The sequence below is a fragment of the Lontra canadensis genome, unplaced genomic scaffold (assembly GCF_010015895.1).
Source record: "Lontra canadensis isolate GAN:19392208 unplaced genomic scaffold, GSC_riverotter_1.0 scaffold28, whole genome shotgun sequence".
NCBI lineage: Eukaryota > Metazoa > Chordata > Mammalia > Carnivora > Mustelidae > Lontra > Lontra canadensis.
Window position 1 is genome coordinate 2,749,409 of NW_022631022.1, and position 17,539 is coordinate 2,766,947.

General features: G+C 38.9%; 1 protein-coding gene and 1 non-coding gene across 5 annotated transcripts; both read left to right on the forward strand.

Moving 5' to 3' along the window:
- The first annotated feature begins 633 nt into the window (after positions 1-633).
- On the forward strand, positions 634-17,065 carry TIPIN (TIMELESS interacting protein). 4 transcript variants are annotated; one of them, XM_032864650.1, is made up of 9 exons: positions 643-742; positions 1,879-2,036; positions 3,472-3,607; positions 3,732-3,810; positions 4,221-4,296; positions 8,123-8,245; positions 8,475-8,538; positions 14,613-14,819; positions 16,883-17,065. In XM_032864650.1, exons 3-9 carry the CDS (start codon positions 3,475-3,477, stop codon positions 17,062-17,064), a joined length of 864 nt encoding a protein of 287 aa, XP_032720541.1. In that variant the 5' UTR covers positions 643-742; positions 1,879-2,036; positions 3,472-3,474; the 3' UTR covers position 17,065. The 4 variants fall into 4 exon arrangements, with proteins under 4 accessions (XP_032720539.1, XP_032720541.1, XP_032720542.1 ...); XM_032864648.1 differs by lacking the exon at positions 1,879-2,036 and having other exon boundaries at positions 634-742; positions 3,467-3,607; XM_032864651.1 differs by lacking the exon at positions 643-742 and having other exon boundaries at positions 1,791-2,028; positions 3,464-3,607.
- LOC116872145 lies at positions 9,392-9,525 on the forward strand. Its single transcript, XR_004383609.1, has one exon.
- Positions 17,066-17,539: the final 474 nt, after the last annotated feature.

The following is a 17,539-nucleotide window of genomic DNA, read 5'->3' on the forward strand; positions in this document are numbered from 1 at the left end:
TTCGTATCAGGTCATCATCCCAGGGTCCTGGGATTGAGCCCTGCATCGGGCTCTCTGCTCAGCAGGGAGCCTGCTTCCCTCTCTCTCTCTGCCTGCCTCTCTGCCTGCTTGTGATCTGTCAAATAAATAAATAAAATCTTTAAAAAAATTAAAATTAAAGGCAATTTTTTACATTTTTTGTAAAATTTTTTACATTTTGTGTCATAACTCCTTTTTTCCCATTTTTAAGTTAACATATAATGTATTAACTCTTTACCACCTCTTTTCTCAGCTCATTATTCAATAAACAATAAAACTCAGTGTTCAAGGAATTGTTATTAACTCTGAAGAATCGGTAGTTTCTTACCAAATTCTTTCGGCCCTATTCCCTCTGCTCCATCCACAAGCCAGTTTTCTAGAAAACAAACCTCTCCCGAAACTCTCAACTGCCTAGAGAGTACAAATAATGAGCTTGAAGTAAGCGAAGTCCACCTCCTCTAAAGAATTCCGGAGGGCGGAAGCTGCGGGCGAGGCGCGGTGGGAAGGCGGGACCCCGGAAAGGCGGGGACGAACGCGTGCGGGCGGCACCTGGGGGGGCGGGAGGGGCGGGTAGGCGGGTCGCGCGGGCTCCGCCCAAGCCCTGCGCAGATTTGGCGCCAAACTCGGAGGCCTCTTCTCGCGGCGCGATCTCCAGAGTCTCGCGATCAACGCGGTTTGGGGGCCGCGTCTACCCCCGCGCGGTGGCCGCCGCCGCGAGCGTGAGGTGAGAGCGGGCACGCGGGCCAGTGGAGGGCCTGTGGGGAGCGGTGGGGAGCGGTGGTCGAGCGAGGGGGGCGGGAGAGCAGGGGTGCTGGGGCGTCGCGGGGTGGGAGTGTGGAGGTTGGAGGAGAAGACTGCGACGGACCGGGGCGGAGGGGGACCGGAGAGGCCGCGACCTGTGGGGAAGAGGGCGGGCACTTCTCCCTGTCGTTTCTCTTTCGGGTCCGCCTCTCGCCAAACTCCGCCCTGTAGCGGGAGGGAATGTGCGTCGTCAGTCCACCTCTACGTCCCGGGCTACTTTCTGTCCCGGCGCTTCTAGGCATAGAAGGCGTCCTGTAAATGTGGGATGGATGGATGAATGAAGTTGAAGGGAGACTAGGGCAGCGGGGATGGTAGGGTGGAGAAGGGAGATGGGGTGGCAGAGTGGTTTTAGGGTGGCTGGCAAAGGAGGACATGGAGTCATCACTTTTCGACACGGGCTACTGTTTTGATAATTTGGATGAAGTTGGACATTGGACCCCTTAAGGGTCTGGGAACGAATTGGAGTTTGGATATTAAATTTCTTTGTTACCTTGACTTCTTTGAGAGTTTGAGGACCAGAGCGGGGAAACTAAGAGAATTTAGGATTTCATCAGTGTCTAAAAACAGTATGCAACCACCGTCAAGAAGTGAAAGATCAGAGAGCAGCCTTATTCACAACCAGTTTACTGACAAACGCCACCCTCATGCTTGGCCAATTCCTTACGCTGCATCTTGCTACACTTAATATAGTTTGTGCCCTGCCATCAAACTCACGGCTCCCTGTTCTCAAAAGTGTGAACCCCATTTCTTCCCAAAGAAACTTGACTAGGATCAAACTTAACCTGACTATACTTACTGTAGCTAGGAAGCTACTTTAGAGATTATATAACCTTTGACTGCCTTTCCAGTTTTGAAAATCTATGGTTATTGAGCCTTACTTGAAGATAAAAGGTGGGTCATCATCAGGAGTTGATACGTTGTTTTGTTTTTTTTTTTTTTGTTTTTTTTTGTATCTGTGGTCATGGAAATTTAGAATTGGAGAGATTTTAGGGATCATTTAGCTCTAGTAGCTTTACAGTTTGAGGGAAGCTTTGGAATCTTTATTCCTTCATTCAACAGATATTTGTGGAGCCCCTGCTGTATACCAGCTTTGGGGATACAGTGGTGGAGCACAAAGAGACTCACCTGGTTTTTGCCTTTTTAGAGCTGCAGTCTAGTATGGAAGACAAACAGTCAAATAATCACAGAAATGGAAAATAATATTGAAACTTGAGTAAGTGCCATGAAATTGGTACTTGGTACTTTGAATGCTTATTACAGGAGATTTAATTCAGGGAAATTGGGGTAGACTTATCTAAGGAGGTGAGAGTTGAGATCTGAAAGAGACAAGAAGTCTGGGAAGAGCCTTCAAGATAGGAAACAACCTTAGCAATGGACCTTTTCCCAATTTTTTCCCATTTTTCCCATTCCCATGGCCTGAGGGATATGGCTCTTTCAAGATAAAGAAAAGAGCAGGAAGAATTGTTTGAAGTGAGGCTGGAGAAGTAGGAAGGTGCCAAACCAAGCAGAGCTTTGGCGTTTTTTCATTAGCCCAAGAGCAGTAGGAACCCATTGAAATATTTAAGCTAAGTGGTAATGTGATTGGCTTTACATTTCCAGAGCCTTAGTCTAGCTATAGTATGGAGAATGGTTTGAAAAAGGCAAAAGTGGTTATGAGTAATGGAGTAATGAAAAGAAGGAATGTTAGGAAGTGGTTGTGGAGATAGGGAGAAATGGAAAGACTTAACTGATGCTTAGGAAGTAAAATGGACAGGATAAGTAGGATGGATGGGGAAGGAGGTATCAGGGATGATTTACAGTTCTCTTACTTGCATGGATGGATAGATGTCACTCACTGAATTGGGAAAATTTAGAAGTTTGGTTTTGTACATGAGATGATATAGTTGCCTTTGAGAAATTGAAGAGCTGTAAAAGGAGATGTAGGGATCTGGAGCTCAGATTTGATGCCTAGAGTAGAGATAAAAAACTAGAGATAAATATTCATCTATCAATGATTATTAAAACCATGCACATGAACAAGTGAAGAGGGCCTGGGATGGAGTCTTGAATACCTGCTGACCAGGTTAGGGGAAGATGAATCTGCACAGAAGATCTAGGAGCAGTGTTCAGAAAGGGAGGAAAGTAAGTAAGTGCTGTGTTTCAGAAACCAACAAAAATACCTTTCCAGAAAAAGGAGAAAGGAACTGATCAAAAGTGTTAGATGTCAAGTTTGATGGCACTGAAAAGGCTTCTTTCAATTTATCAGCCTTAGGATTATTTCCCTTCTGTCACAGGAAACCTTAACTAAAAGATGAATATGTAAACAGATTTTTTAAAAAGCTGCTCTGTTTAAAGTGGGGATGAGGTACCTGAACCCTGCCTCTTTCACACCCATTTGAACCATAGTTTGAAGCCCTCTGAAGGGAGACTCAACAGTTGAGGGAAAATGGTTTGCTGAAAATCATGCAGTTATTGGGTGATAGGGTCTATGTTAGAACTCACTTCCGATTTCTAAACCAGTAGTTTTTTCCCCTGTAACCAGTCTCCACTTCTTTTCATGATGTGTTTAACTGACGGAACCACATGCATTTTGCTGCAGGTAGAACTTAACTGTGTAATAGGGAGACTACTTGGATGAATAAACATGCTTATTTTTTCTTTCCTGTAGAGGAGAAGATGCTGGAGCCACAGGAGAATGGCTTGATTGACCTACCAGATTATGAGCATGTAGAAGATGAAACTTTTCCTCCTTTTCCACCTCCAGCCTCTCCACAGAGAGAAGATGGTGACGGAACTGAACCTGATGAAGGTCTTTATAGAGTTCTAAGAAAGTGCCTGTGTTCAGTTATCCATCTATTAGCATAGAAATGATGTGTTTTATAAATGAGGCTTAAATTATTTAAGTAATATTAAATCTTGGTATATTTTACCAGAGTCAGGGAGAGGAGTACCTGTTCCTGTACCTCCAAAGAGAACAGTTAAACGGAATATACCCAAGCTGGATGCTCAGAGGTACATTTACTATTTCCCTAAACATTTCTTTCTTTCTTTTTTTTTTTCTTTCACATTATGTTTTTTACCCCTTATATAAAAAACTTTCAGTTGGTATGATTTGGAGTTATTTGTCCTTAGGAAAAAAAAAAAAATTATTTATTTATTTATTTATTTGAGAGATTGTTGGGGGTGCAGAGGGAATGGGAGAGAGAGACTCTCAAGCAGACTCCCCACTGAGCGTGGATCCCACTGTAGGGCTTAATCTTAGGACCCTGAGGTCATCACCTGAGCTGAAATCAAGAGTTGGATGTTTAGCTGACTGAGCCAGCCAGGCACTTTTGTTTTTCAGTTCAGTGGATAATAATGGTTTTGCTTTGGCCTTGGTGGTTCTAGAAAACTTGAAATTAAGAACATATTTCTCTTCACAGATTAATTTCAGAAAGAGGGCTTCCAGCATTAAGGCATGTGTTTGATAAGGCGAAATTCAAAGGTAAAGGTCATGAGGTAAGAATTGTCTGATTTTTATTCTTTGTTCTTTTGAATATCGGTAGAACTGTGGGCCCATTATCATGTTCTGAGGAATCTTAGAATGTTTCACAGATACTATCTTTTATCATATCTCTTGAGAAGCTAAGATGTAGTGGAAAGGGCACTGCTTTAAGAGTCAGAAAACAAGTCTTATAGTCTCATTTTTGCCACTCTATGGCTTTGGAAAATCACATCTAAGTCTGTAAGTTTTGAGTTTGTACTTTATAATTCCTAGGAATAAAATTGACTTAGTCACCTGAAAGAGCAATTTTACGCTTCGGGAGAGCAAGGACTTGACTTGTATCAGTTACATGTCCCCAAGATAATGACACATATCTTGTCATATGTGTCTAATTCATAATAGGCATCATTTAAGTTGAAAAATGAAGACATTTAACTGTTAATCACTGTCTAAATGTATATTTTAAAAGTCTCTTATCTCTCTCTCTTTTTTTTTAAGATAAGTCTCTTATCTCTCTTTTTTTTAATTGGGAGCCCCCAGTATGGGGCTTGAACTCATGACCTTGAGATTGAGACCTGGGCTGAGATTGAGTCATAGCTTAACTGACTGAGCTACACAGGCACCCCTAAAAGTCACTTATCTTTGAATAATGTAGAGTGTAGATATAATTTTTTGCGGATATCTTTATAGAGCTTTGCAGTTCATGAAGTATTTTCAAATATATTCTTTAATTCTCAAACCTGTGGGTGGGCTTGTTGGTCCCATTATCTAGTTGAGGAAATGAGATTTTAGAATTCTTTTAAAGATTGTATTTATTTATTTGACAGAGAGCAAGCATAAGCAGGGGAAGTGGCAGAAGACTCCCCACTGATAAGGGAGCCCGATGTGGGGCTCCATCTCAGGACCATGACCTGAGCTGAAGGCAAATGCTTAAGTGACTGAGCCACCCAGATGCCGGGAATTTTAGAGGTTTAAGTGTCCAAAGCTAACAGTTAAGACTTCCCCTTTCATAGTCCAGCTAGAGTACTGTTAATGTAACAGTGAGCACCATCTTAGTGTGGTATGCAGGATAATGGGAAAGAGGGAAGAGACTGGAAGCAGAGGGCAATTCAGATACTATCGCATTACCAGGGTGAAGATGAACAAGGTCAAGATAGCCTGATAGGATAGTAGTAGAGACATAAACAACATACAGTACTTATAGGCAGTTGGATATAAGGAGGTAAAAAGAAGTAAAAAAATAATCCCAGGAGGAGTCCCCAGCTTGCTTAGTTGGTAGAACGTGTAACTCCTGATCTTGGGGTCGTGAATACGAGCCCCACATTGTATGTAGAGCTTACTTAAAAAAAATTAAAAACAAAAAATCCAAGATTTTAAGGCTGGGAGGCTGAAAAATTGTAGTACCTTTGCTCAGCTTCAGTGGATGGGAAGAGAGAATAGAAGTCTGTCCTATTTTGCCAGAAAACGAAATGTAAATCAGGATATTTTAAAAGCATACCCATCTCAAAAAAAAAGAGGGACACCTAGCTGGCTCAGTTAGTGGAGCATGAGACTCGATCTTGGGGTTGTGAGTTAAAGCCCCATGTTGGGTATAAAGCTTACCTAAAAAGACAAAAAAAAAACCCACAAAACCATCCCAGGTAATTCATTGCCCTTGTTGAAATTTTCAGGCTGTAAGGATGAATTGGTGCTTTGACTTTAATGAAGTCCTCATCATTTTTATAATAAGTACTTTATTAAAATAAATGAGTTTATATGAAGGATACAAATTTTGTGTTTCTTCACTGGGTGAGGGTGAGCTCCAGGAGTTTATGCTGTTTAGTCTTCTGTGTTTTGCCCTTGGAAATTCTTCCTGTTTTGTCACAGAGTTGAATCCTCGCTGATTTTTTCTCCATGTATGACTTAGGACATATTTAGGTGTATTTAGGTGTTTCTCTTGTGACCCTTAGGTCTAACATGATATTGTGAGGTGACTGACCAGCTACCCCCCAACAATTAGAAAATAATCTTAGGTGATTGAGTTAAATACGAACAAATAAACTTACCTTTATTATCAGAATGAGAAGGAAAACACATATTCTCTGTATTACTTTATACATTTTTTTTAAAAGATTTTATTTATTTATTTGACAGATAGAGATCACAAGTAGATGGAGAGGCAGGCAGAGAGAGAGAGAGAGAGGGAAGCAGGCTCCCTGCTGAGCAGAGAGCCCAATGCGGGACTCGATCCCAGGACCCTGAGATCATGACCTGAGCCGAAGGCAGCAGCTCAACCCACTGAGCCACCTAGGCGCCCCCTCTGTATTACTTTAATGTATGTGCTGCAAACACAATGCTGTTGGTATTATATGTTTAGTTACTGGCCGGTTGACCATTGCCTTCTCAGACAAGATCAGATAACAGGAAAGTAGCCAGTATTTGACTGTATACTTTGTGTCAGGCACTTTACTTGTATTACTTATTTCTCATAATCCTACAAAGTGTGTAAAATACTCTCTTAATGCGAAAAAGAAGGCACAGCAGTAGAGTGATTCGCTTAAAGTCACAGAACTATTAGGTAGCAGGATTGAGATTTGATTCTATACAGTGTGATCCAGAGCCTGTGCTTTTGACAGTTGTATTTTTTTTTTTTATTACTATTTATTTGAGAGAAAGAGAGCACATAAGCAGGGGGAGAAGCAGAGGCAGAGAAGACGACTCCCTGCTGAGCAGAGAGCCCAATGTGGGACTCCATCCCAGGATCCTGAGGTCATGACCTGAGTCAACTGAGCCACCTGCACCCCTTGACTATTCTGTTTTAAAATATTGTTAAGGGATACCTGGGTGGCTTAGTCGGTTAAGAGTGTCTCACTCTTGCTTTCCACTCAGGTCATGATCTCAGGGTTGTGAGATTGAGGGAGCCCCACCTCTGGCCCTGTGCTCATTGGGGAGTCTGCTTGGGGATTTCTAGCCCCCTGCCCTTCTCCCCACTCATGTATGCAAGCGTCCTCTCTCACATACACTGTCTCAAAAATAAGTAAATAAATCTTTAAAATCCTATTAAAAGAAGAATAAAATATTTTACATTAAAACCAGGAATTTGCAATTTTGTTATTCCTTAGTTCAGTTTATTAAACTTTGTTTTTCATTTTCATTTTAAAAAATTTAAATGTTAAATTAAAATTTCATATATAAAGAGGAATTGTGCCCTGAGAACATTTTAACTGTTGTTGCTAGTCTTTGTACTTACCCTTGGGATTTCCGAATACATTTTTGTAGTTTTGAATTCTCAATGCTTTGTTCTCTATGTATGATTTAGGGACCTGTCATTTTGTTTAATTATTCCTAAAAGATATCTTGACGTATTTTATTAAAGCTTATTTTCACATATTCCTTTACAGTTCTGAAAAGGTACATGATATCCATCTGCCTTCAGCTCAAGTTATGATCCCTGAATCCTGGGATCGAGCCCTGCATCAGGCTACCTGATCAGCAGGGAGCCTGCTTATCCCTCTCCCTCTGCTGCCCGCCCTGCTTGTGCTCTCTTGTGGGCTCTCTCTCTCTCTCTCTCAAATAAATAAATAAATTCTTTTTTAAAAAGATATATGATTATCTTTTAACTTTTATCATGTTTTTGTACTGTTTTTTTTTTTTAATCTATATCCAGTGCTCTTTTAGATTGTAGTCCTCTTAAACTCAATGAATAGTTCCTCTTCTTAAAGTTTCTTCAGAAGTTTCTTAACCTTATAAATATAAAATGACACCAGTGACTTTGGCATTACTATTCAATTCTGAAATCTGCTGACAAGGTTAGTTCTGAGAATGAGTCTTCTATTTAGCATTTTTATTTTTATGTGCCAGGCTGAAGACTTGAAAACTCTAATCAGACACATGGAGCATTGGGCACATAGGCTATTCCCTAAGCTGCAATTTGAGGATTTTATTGACAGAGTTGAATACCTGGGAAGTAAAAAGGAAGTTCAGGTAGGTGTTGAGATTATTATGAATATCATTCATGATGCTAAATAGTGCCAAGGTTGGATTTTAGTTGAGGCTAAGTCACTGTTTGGTGTTTTTATTTTGAAATCTGTCATGGAGGGAAAAAAATAGTAGTTATTTGAAGAACAACTTTTTTGAAACTAAGAATTGAATAAATTCTCATTTTATCCCAAGTGTTCCTGATGAAAATGTAAAAATATCTCTTTATTTTCAGACCTGTTTAAAGCGAATTCGACTTGACCTGCCTATTTTACATGAAGATTTTATTAGCAATAATGGTAAGAATACAGGTTTATTTATAACAATTTCGCTGTTAGAAATAGATCTAGTTGGGGCAGGGGTAGATTAAGCACTGGATTCTTCATCTATATTGAGTAATTGAGTAGACATAATTACAGTAAATAGAAATGAGTTAAAATGCCTTGGTACATCTATTGTTTGACACTTGTTTCTTAAAGATATGCCTGCAGTGCCATTAAGAGATGTAGAAATATATTTAGTTATAGAACTTGAGCCTTTGAGAACTGATACCCATTTATCCTTTGTAGTGCTTGGTTAATGAAAATAAATGACACTAGTTCATATTCACACACACCATTAAAAGTGGCTCTGGGGAATTAGAATAATTTGATGGTGAAATAGTTTACATTTCTCTTAAGAGTATAGATCCTGTACATAGATGGTCCCCAACTTAACAGTGGTTTGGCTTATGATTCTTCGACTTTATGATGGTGCAGAAGTGATACACACTCACTAGAAACCATACTTAGAATTTCAGATTTTGATTTTTTCCCCCCAGGCTAGCATATGTGCTGTGATACTCTTGTGATGCGGGGCAGGAGCAGCCACACATGAGGGCAAACCACCGATTTGTACCCATACAACCACAGTGTTTTCCACTTTCAGTACAGTATTCCATAAATTACATGAGATATTCAACACTGTATTATAAAACAGTCTTTGTGTTGCATGATTTTGCCTAACTAGGGTAATGTTAGTGTTCTGAGCACGTTTAAGATAGGTGAGGTATATTAAATCCATTTTGACTTACTATCAACTGATGAGGGCTTATCAGGATGTAACCCCATTTTTAGTTGAGGAAGATCTCTGTAGGTCTTCCGTAAGACCTGTGTGACTGTTCCTGGTACTGGTTGCATTTGTTAGTTGTACAGTGCGACCATAGGTAGTCACACACATCAAAACATGGTTCCTGCCGACAGGGTCTGTATAGTTATCAGATTCTCTGTGCGATGGCTCCATACATGTTTATTTTTGTTTTTTAAACCTTTAATAGATGTGGTAGAAAATACAGGCTCCCTGTAGAATGCCGCCAAGTTATTTATAAGTTGCTATTAAAAATGAAAAATTGTTATCATATGATCTCTCTGATATGAGGAATTTGAGAGGGAAGTGGGGGATTTGGGGGGGTAGGGAAGGAAAAAATGAAACATGATTGGGAGGGAGACAAATCATAAGAGACTCTTAATCTCACAAAACAAACTGAGGGTTGCTGGGGGTAGGAGGGGTATGGAGAGGGTGATTGGGGTTATGGACATTGGGGAGGGTATGTGCTGTGGTGAGTGCTGTGAAGTGTGTAAGCCTGACGATTCACAGACCTGTGCCCTTGGGGCAAATAATACATTATATGTTAATAAAAAAAATTTTTTTTAAAGAATCTCTTTAAAAAAGATTTTTAACATTAAACAGCTTTTATGAAAATACATTTGAAAAATGAGATAGCAATATTAAAAATGATTGATTCATTTTTAGTTTTGAAATTGATTTTTATTCTTTACCAGTGTCTTGGAAGAAGTGTTAGAATTCAAAAAATACACTAATCAACTGAAAACCAATTTAAAAAAAATGAAAAATTGTGATTCATATAATCCAAGATTTAATATTTTGGTAAGATACGGTATGTTTCTGTGGGATAGGATTTGGTATACGGAAAGGAATTAGTAACTAAATTCCATAGCACATACCACTGGGTCAGGTAGTTCATTTGGTAGGAGTTTTTGAGGGGCATAATGTGTGTTAGTGTTTCAGGGATAAAGATGAATAAGGGGCGCCTGCGTGGCTCAGTGGGTTAAGCCTCTGCCTTCTGCTCAGGTCATGATCTCAGGGTCCTGGGATCAAGCCCTGCACTGGGCTCTCTGCTCAGCAGGGAGCCTGCTTCCCCCTGTGATCTCTCTCTCTGTCAAATAAATAAAATCTTAAAAAAAAAAAAAGATGAATAAGATCAGACCCCTTGGTTCATGTGCTAGCAGACTAGTGGGTGAGTGAGATATAACATCACCTCCATTCTGATAGGTGCTGAAATTAGAAACAGGGCACAGGGTAAGGCGCAAAGGAGAGCATAGTTGCTTTTACCCAGGGGAGGGGAAAGCAATCCTCACAGAAGACAAATCACAAGTACTTTGAATGATAAGCAGGAGAGTTCAGACAAAAGTGATTTTGGAGAGAGGGACTCATTTGTGCAGAGGCAATAAATTAATGGGACTATTGATGGGATTATAGGCTTGCTGAAATACTGGGTACTTAGAAGAGGCCTCTGTCACACAGCCTTGTTTGTTGTTGAATCTGTCTTCTCTGTATCCTAAGAGAATGGTCTTCAGATCTTTTGGATAAGGTACTACAACAGTAAAAGTGTTTTGAGCATTTTATTTATTTTTATAATACATGCACTACTTATGTGATAAATAACACATTTTTTAAAAAAGTTTTATTTGAGAGAGCGAGCATGAGTGAGCATGAGCTGGGGGAGGGGCAGAGGAAGGAGGAGAAGCAGATTCCCTGCTGAGTGTGGAGCCTAATGTGCGGCTTGATCCCAGGACCCTGAGATCATCACCTGAGCCAAAGTCATACGCTTAACCCATTGAGCCACCCTTGCTCCCAATAATGCACATTTTAATTCTCACTAGAACATTATTACCATGATTTAAAGTGAGAACAATATGACTTAATGCTCTTTGGAATATTTTCTTTCCTCCAAAATTTTGGGCTGATAGCCTGATTGATGATTTGAAGGTGTGGTAGATACAGTCTCCCCTCAACAAATCTTAGTTTTATCTTACTAAGATTCATCCAAGTAGAAGTGGAGTATCATTAATGGCACTTAACATTTTCCCATCCCATTCACTAATGCAAGGATTCTTGTTGAAGTTCACAAGCAAATTATCATCTACCTTTTTTCAATCAGTTTTCTTAAAAGTCAATCAGGGGTTAAATTTTAATATTTTTGGCATATATATAGTCCTGTAACTCCTCTGCTTAGAGCCCTATAGTGGCTCCTTATTTCACCCAGAGCAAAAGCCAAAATCCTCACAATGTCTTCCTTGGCCCTACAGTATCTACTCCTTACCCTATCTTCCTTGCCTCTCTGACTGTATCTTTTACAGTTCCCCACTCATAACTGCTTTAGTTGCCTCCTAGCTATTCATCGAACCTTCCAGGCACGTTTTTGTCTTAAGGCTTTTGCATTCTTACTCTGCCTTGAACACATCCTTCGTCCTCCTTCCCACCCCCAAGTCTACATGGCTCTCCTACCCCCTTTAAACTGTGCTCACATGTCAACTCAGTGCAGTCTCCCTGACTACACTATTAAAATCGTACTCCCACTCCCAGTCCTGATTCCCTATCCTTTTTTACCCCATAGTACTTACTTCCTTTCAGTTATTGTGTATTTGCTTCTCTGTTGGTTTATGTGTGCTAAAATGATGGCATCCTCTAGCACACTAAATATTTGTCTTAAGCTTCTTTGCCACAGTTGCATGCCTGCTAATGTTGCAGTGAGTGAATGTCAAAATTTTTTAATCCCATTTTTATCAGTCAAAGCTTCATCAGTGGTTATGTTCACACTGGTTTTCCATAAAACATTGTATTAAAGAGGCCATTTACTATTGAAGAGATCTTTCCTTCCATGGCTTACAAAACAGTAGTTCTTTACGTATGTCATCCTTATTTATTCGGAATCCTGTACACCTTGTAAGGTGAAGCATAGTAGAAACCCCAGTATTGCATAATTGGTTCTAATACTTGTTTAACTTCTCTAGCAATGTTTTCTCCCTGTATACCATCAATATTTCCTGACAAAGGAATGCATCTTAGTTTCTTGCTACATTTTTTTTTTCTATGTCAGGAAGGACAAGTGTATTGCTTTTTCTTTCACTGTTAAGGAAGAAACCTCAAAAGGATTTGGTTGTAAAATCAAGTATCATAGGATTTTTTTTTTTTTTTTAAGATTTTTTATTTATTTATTCAACAGAGAGAGAGATCACAAGTAGGCAGAGAGGCAGGCAGAGAGAGAAAGGAGGAAGCAGGTTCCCCGCCAAGGAGAGAGCCGGATCTCTGGGGCTCGATCCCAGGACCCTGGGATCATGACCTGAGCCAAAGGCAGAGGCTTTAACCCTCTGAGCCCCTCAGGTGCCCCAGTACCATAGGATTTTTAAACCTCACCAGAATAATTATATAGGTTTGTCTTCAGTTTTAAATTTTTTGCTAGTTGATGGTTTTTACCTTAAGGCACAGTATACACATAGGACAAGGTTAGTGTGTGTAAATTCGTATTTCAAATGGTGGTGTTGATATGTTTTTGAGTTTGTTTGTTTTTGTCCACTTGTCAGATCAGATGACGTTATCTTTTTTTTTTTCCTTTAACCCTGTAATGTGAATGATGTAGGGAGAAGGTGAAGTGCTTGTGTGAAGTTCTTGCTTGTTTCTCTATTTTCTGTCTACCTTCTCTTTATGTATTGTTATTTTGCAAAACCCTTTTTAAGCTACCACTTGTGCATTTTGTTGGGATTGTTTTGGTGTTACAACTAGGCAGTTTGCTTAACTGGGTGATCAGAATTAGCTGTATTTCACAGTATGCTGAAATTTAAAAAACGAGTGAGGGCCCAGCTCTCCTGCTTTTCTGCAGCGTGGAGCTGTCTGCTTTTAAGGTAGCATCCAGGGCATACTGTACCTGTCATATGGATAAATGACAGTTTGTCACTGCCTGTCTTTAAGTTAGTTCAGCAGTTTTTCTGAATCCTTAAATAAAAATGGAAGATCCAATATTTACTTTCTATACCATTGTGGTTCATTTTAGGGGCATCCTACTTGGAGATAACTGGCATATAGGGCTTTAAGAATTTATTAGGCCTAATGTAGAAAGCACAGTTTTGTTTTGTTTTTTAATTAATGTGGAAATCTGTCCATAGATCTTTAAATTTTTCTTTCACTATTTGGGAAAGATTTTATTTTCAAATAATTTCTACACACAATGTGGGTCTCAAACTCAACCCCAAGATCAAGAGGCACATGCTTCACCTGAGCCAGGCACCCCTCCTTTTTACTTTGTGTCTGAGTTTTACCCTATTAAAAAATAGCTTATATAAAATTATTACTGTGCTATATAGACACTATAGCAAGGTATTAAATTTTTTTTTAATGTTTTTGTTTAAAGCAAGAATATGATTTGGATTCTAAGTTCATTAGCCCAAGCAGAAAAAAAAAATTTTTTTCAGAAAATATTTTCTAATCATAACTAGGAACTTTGCTTTCTATTCATGCTTTTTTTTTTATTTTTTATTTTTTTTTCTATTCATGCTTTTAAAAAAAAATTTTTTATTATTTAAAAAAATTTTTTTTAAAGATTTTATTTATTTATTTGACAGAGAGGGATCACAAGTAGACAGAGAGAGGGGAAAAGCAGGCTCCCCGCCAAGCAGAGAGCACGATGCAGGGCTTGATCCCACAACCCTGAGATCATGACCTAAGCCGAAGGCAGAGGCTCAACCCACTGAGCCACCCAGGTGCCCCTGTTCATGCATATTTTAAAACTAGTATTTCCATTTGACTTGTCTCTTTAGAATGATTCATAAGTATTCCTTTTACTTGCTTGAATCAAGCACATACAGGTGACCTCATGAAAAACATGGGTTTGAACTGAGCAGGTCTACTTATAGATTTCTTATGGTTCATTACTGTAAATGTATTTTCTCTTCCTTATGCTTTTAATAACGTTTTCTTTTCTCTAGCTTACTTGAAAAGTGCAGTATATGTATACATATAATATAGATAATATGTGTTAATTGACTATGTTATTCATATTGTGGTCAACAGTAGGCTATTAGTAGTTAGGCTTTGGGGAGGCAGAAGTTCTCTGTGGATTTTTGACTGTGCTGGGGGTTGGCATCCCTAACTCCTCTGTTGTTCAAGGGTCATCAGTATTTAGATCATTCTCCCAGAACAATCTGAAGAAAGTTTCTTCAGTTCTGGCACCTTGTTACTTTAAACTGGCTTTTAACTAATAGCTGCATTAAGCTCTTTTTCTAACCACAAGATGTAGTAACTTTCATTTCTACTGCAGATGAAGAAGGAGAAAATCATGGCCATGACGTAACGGCTACCCAATTAGATCCTTTCTCAACAAACTCACTGGGAAGTGAGAATTTTGCTTCTGAGTCAAGTAGAAGCCTAACAGAAGAACAACAACAGAGAATTGAGAGAAATAAACAACTGGCCTTGGAAAGAAGGCAGGCAAAGCTATTGAGTAATAGTCAGTCCCTTGGAAATGGTAAATTTTATGCTGGGTTTTATGTGCTACCATTACTATATCAAGGGCATGTTAGAAATTTTAACTTTTCTACTATCCTCAAGATAAAATGCCTCTAGGAATAGGAAAATCTGATGTATTAAGTTAAAATATATTTGAGAAAGAGCACACGCGTGTGTCTGTGTGTGTGTGTATGTGAGCTATCTGGAATCCTCAAAGAATAAATGAGTCTAAGATAGTTTTCTGGATAGCTGGGGACTGCTTTAAAAATTATTTTAATCCCTTCAACTTGATTCTGAATCTTTCTTCTTCCCTGACTCCTTAAAGTATGTGGCACGTATTTTATATTTATTTTTTAAGATTTTATTTAAGACATTTTTATTTATTTATTTGACAAAGATCATAAGTAGGCAGAGAGAGAGGAGGAATCAGGCTCCCTGCTGAGGAGAAAGCCCGATGCGGGGCTGGATCCCAGGACCTGAGCTGAAGGCAGAGGCTTCAACCCACTGAGCCACCCAGGCGCCCCCTTTTTCTTTTTTTTTTTTTTTAAGATTTTATTTATTTATTTGACAGACAGAGATCACAAGTAGGCAGAGAGGCAGACAGAGAGAGAGAGAGGAGGAAGCAGGCTCCCCGCTGAGCAGAGAGCCTGATGCAGAGCTCCATCCCAGGACCCTGAGATCATGACCTGAGCCGAAGGCAGAGGTTTTAACCCACTGAGCCACTCAGGTGCCCCACCCCCCTTTTTAAAGATTTTAAAAATTTATTTGAGAGAGAGAACACAAGGAGGGGAGGGGCAGGAAGAGAAATAGGCTTCCTGCTGTGACTCGGGGCTGGATCCCAGGACCCTAGGATCATGACCTGAGCCAAAGGGAGATACTTAACCAACTGAGCCACCCAGGGACCCCATATTTTATCTTTAGGATCATAATTTTGAACATTAATTATTATGGTACTTTTCTAAACCTATAAAATGCCTTCTGCACCTTTTGAGGATTTTAGAGCCATTTGCTGTGACTTAAATAGGTCCTTAATTTTTATTGTACTGTGTCACTTAGCTGTCAGTTTGCTTATCTGATGCATTCTCTTCTCTTTTTAAAACTGTTAAAATTTGCTGTTTTTAAACAGACTGTGAGTTTGGAAACTAGACAAGATTATTAAAACTACATTTAAAAATAATCCAGATTGGTTTTGAGTGAAGCAAACTGCATGTGTCTTTCTCCATTTCCAATGTAGTTTTCCTTTTGAAATGGAAAAATAAGAATTATGGTTAAATAGTGAAGATACCATGTTATAAAACAAGTTTCACCCAAGATATTATGAAATTCACAAGTGAAAATTAATGTGACTACATTGTTATTCTTTCCAATTAAAATGAATTTAATCTTCAGCTTTACAAATGGGTATTTTATTACTACCAGGTGAAAAATGACATGAAGATCCAACTATCATTGATGGCAGTTCCTTTGCTGTCATTATCAAAGTATACCTGGCAATAAGCATTTTAAGTCCCTTTTTTTTTTTTTTTAAGATTTTTATTTATTTATTTGACAGAGATCACAAGCAGGCAGAGAGGCAGGCAGAGAGAGAGGAAGGGAAGCAGGCTCCCTGCTGAGCAGAGAGCCCGATGCGGGGCTCCATCCCAAGACCCTGGGATCATGACCTGAGCCGAAGGCAGAGGTTTAACCCACTGAGCCACCCAGGTGCCCCTAAGGCCCATCTTCTATTTATAATGTATGACTTTAAAATTTGCCCAAAAAGAAATAAGGATCCTAAATTTTCTTTGCTAGAGATCACTTTGATGTATAGCTGTTAAGAGCACTTGATTTTTAAAAATTTTTGTCTAATAGCTGCAATTTTTGAAAGAAAACAGTTGCATTTAGGTACAATTCAAGAGTTTGAGCTTGGTACCTTTCAAGACTTGCATTTTTGAATGAACTTTATACATCTATACAAGTGACTATTGGAAGGAAGTGATCACAGATTTCATTTCCACTGAGATAAGTTTGTGGAGAGATTTGTATTTATCAGGTAAGATTGGATCAGGTGCTTATAATGAGTAATAATGATGATTTCTCCTTTAGACTTGTTAATAAACACACAGACCACTGAAGAGGTTAATACAGATGAGGATCAAGAGGAGTCATTGGATGGATTTAACAAAGACATTGTAGAGAGTCCACATGCTGCTGCTGCTGCTGCTAATACTGTAAGTGAAGAGGACGAATTAAAGACAGAGACAACACAACTGGACCATTCCTTTTAAAATGTATTTTAAAAGTCATTAACTTTATGCTTTCTCCAGAACTGTTACTGAGATTGGATAGGCTTCAACTAAGAGAAAATCTATTAACTTCTTACCCTCTGAGTTTTAGATTAGTATATATTTTGTCTACTTGGAGTGAAAATACTTATGTAGTAAGACTTTCACAGATTCCTGTTTAAATATTGTATTATTTGTATTTATACTTGTTTCTTTAGTTGAGCCTATTTATTTAGTGTTTATTTTTATATAGGTGTGACTTTATAAAAGTTATTAGTAGTTAAGAAGCACCTTCTGCTCCTAGAGTGCCACTGAATGTCGTTTTCACTAAATTGGGGATTTTGAGATGTAAATGTATAATAAATATTAATGTCCATTAAAAAAAAAGAAATCTTATAGACTGTCTCTAGAGGCTTTATGAAAGTTTCTTATTGCTATTTAGTTCTGCAATTTACACTTTTGGTAAAATGTTTAAGGT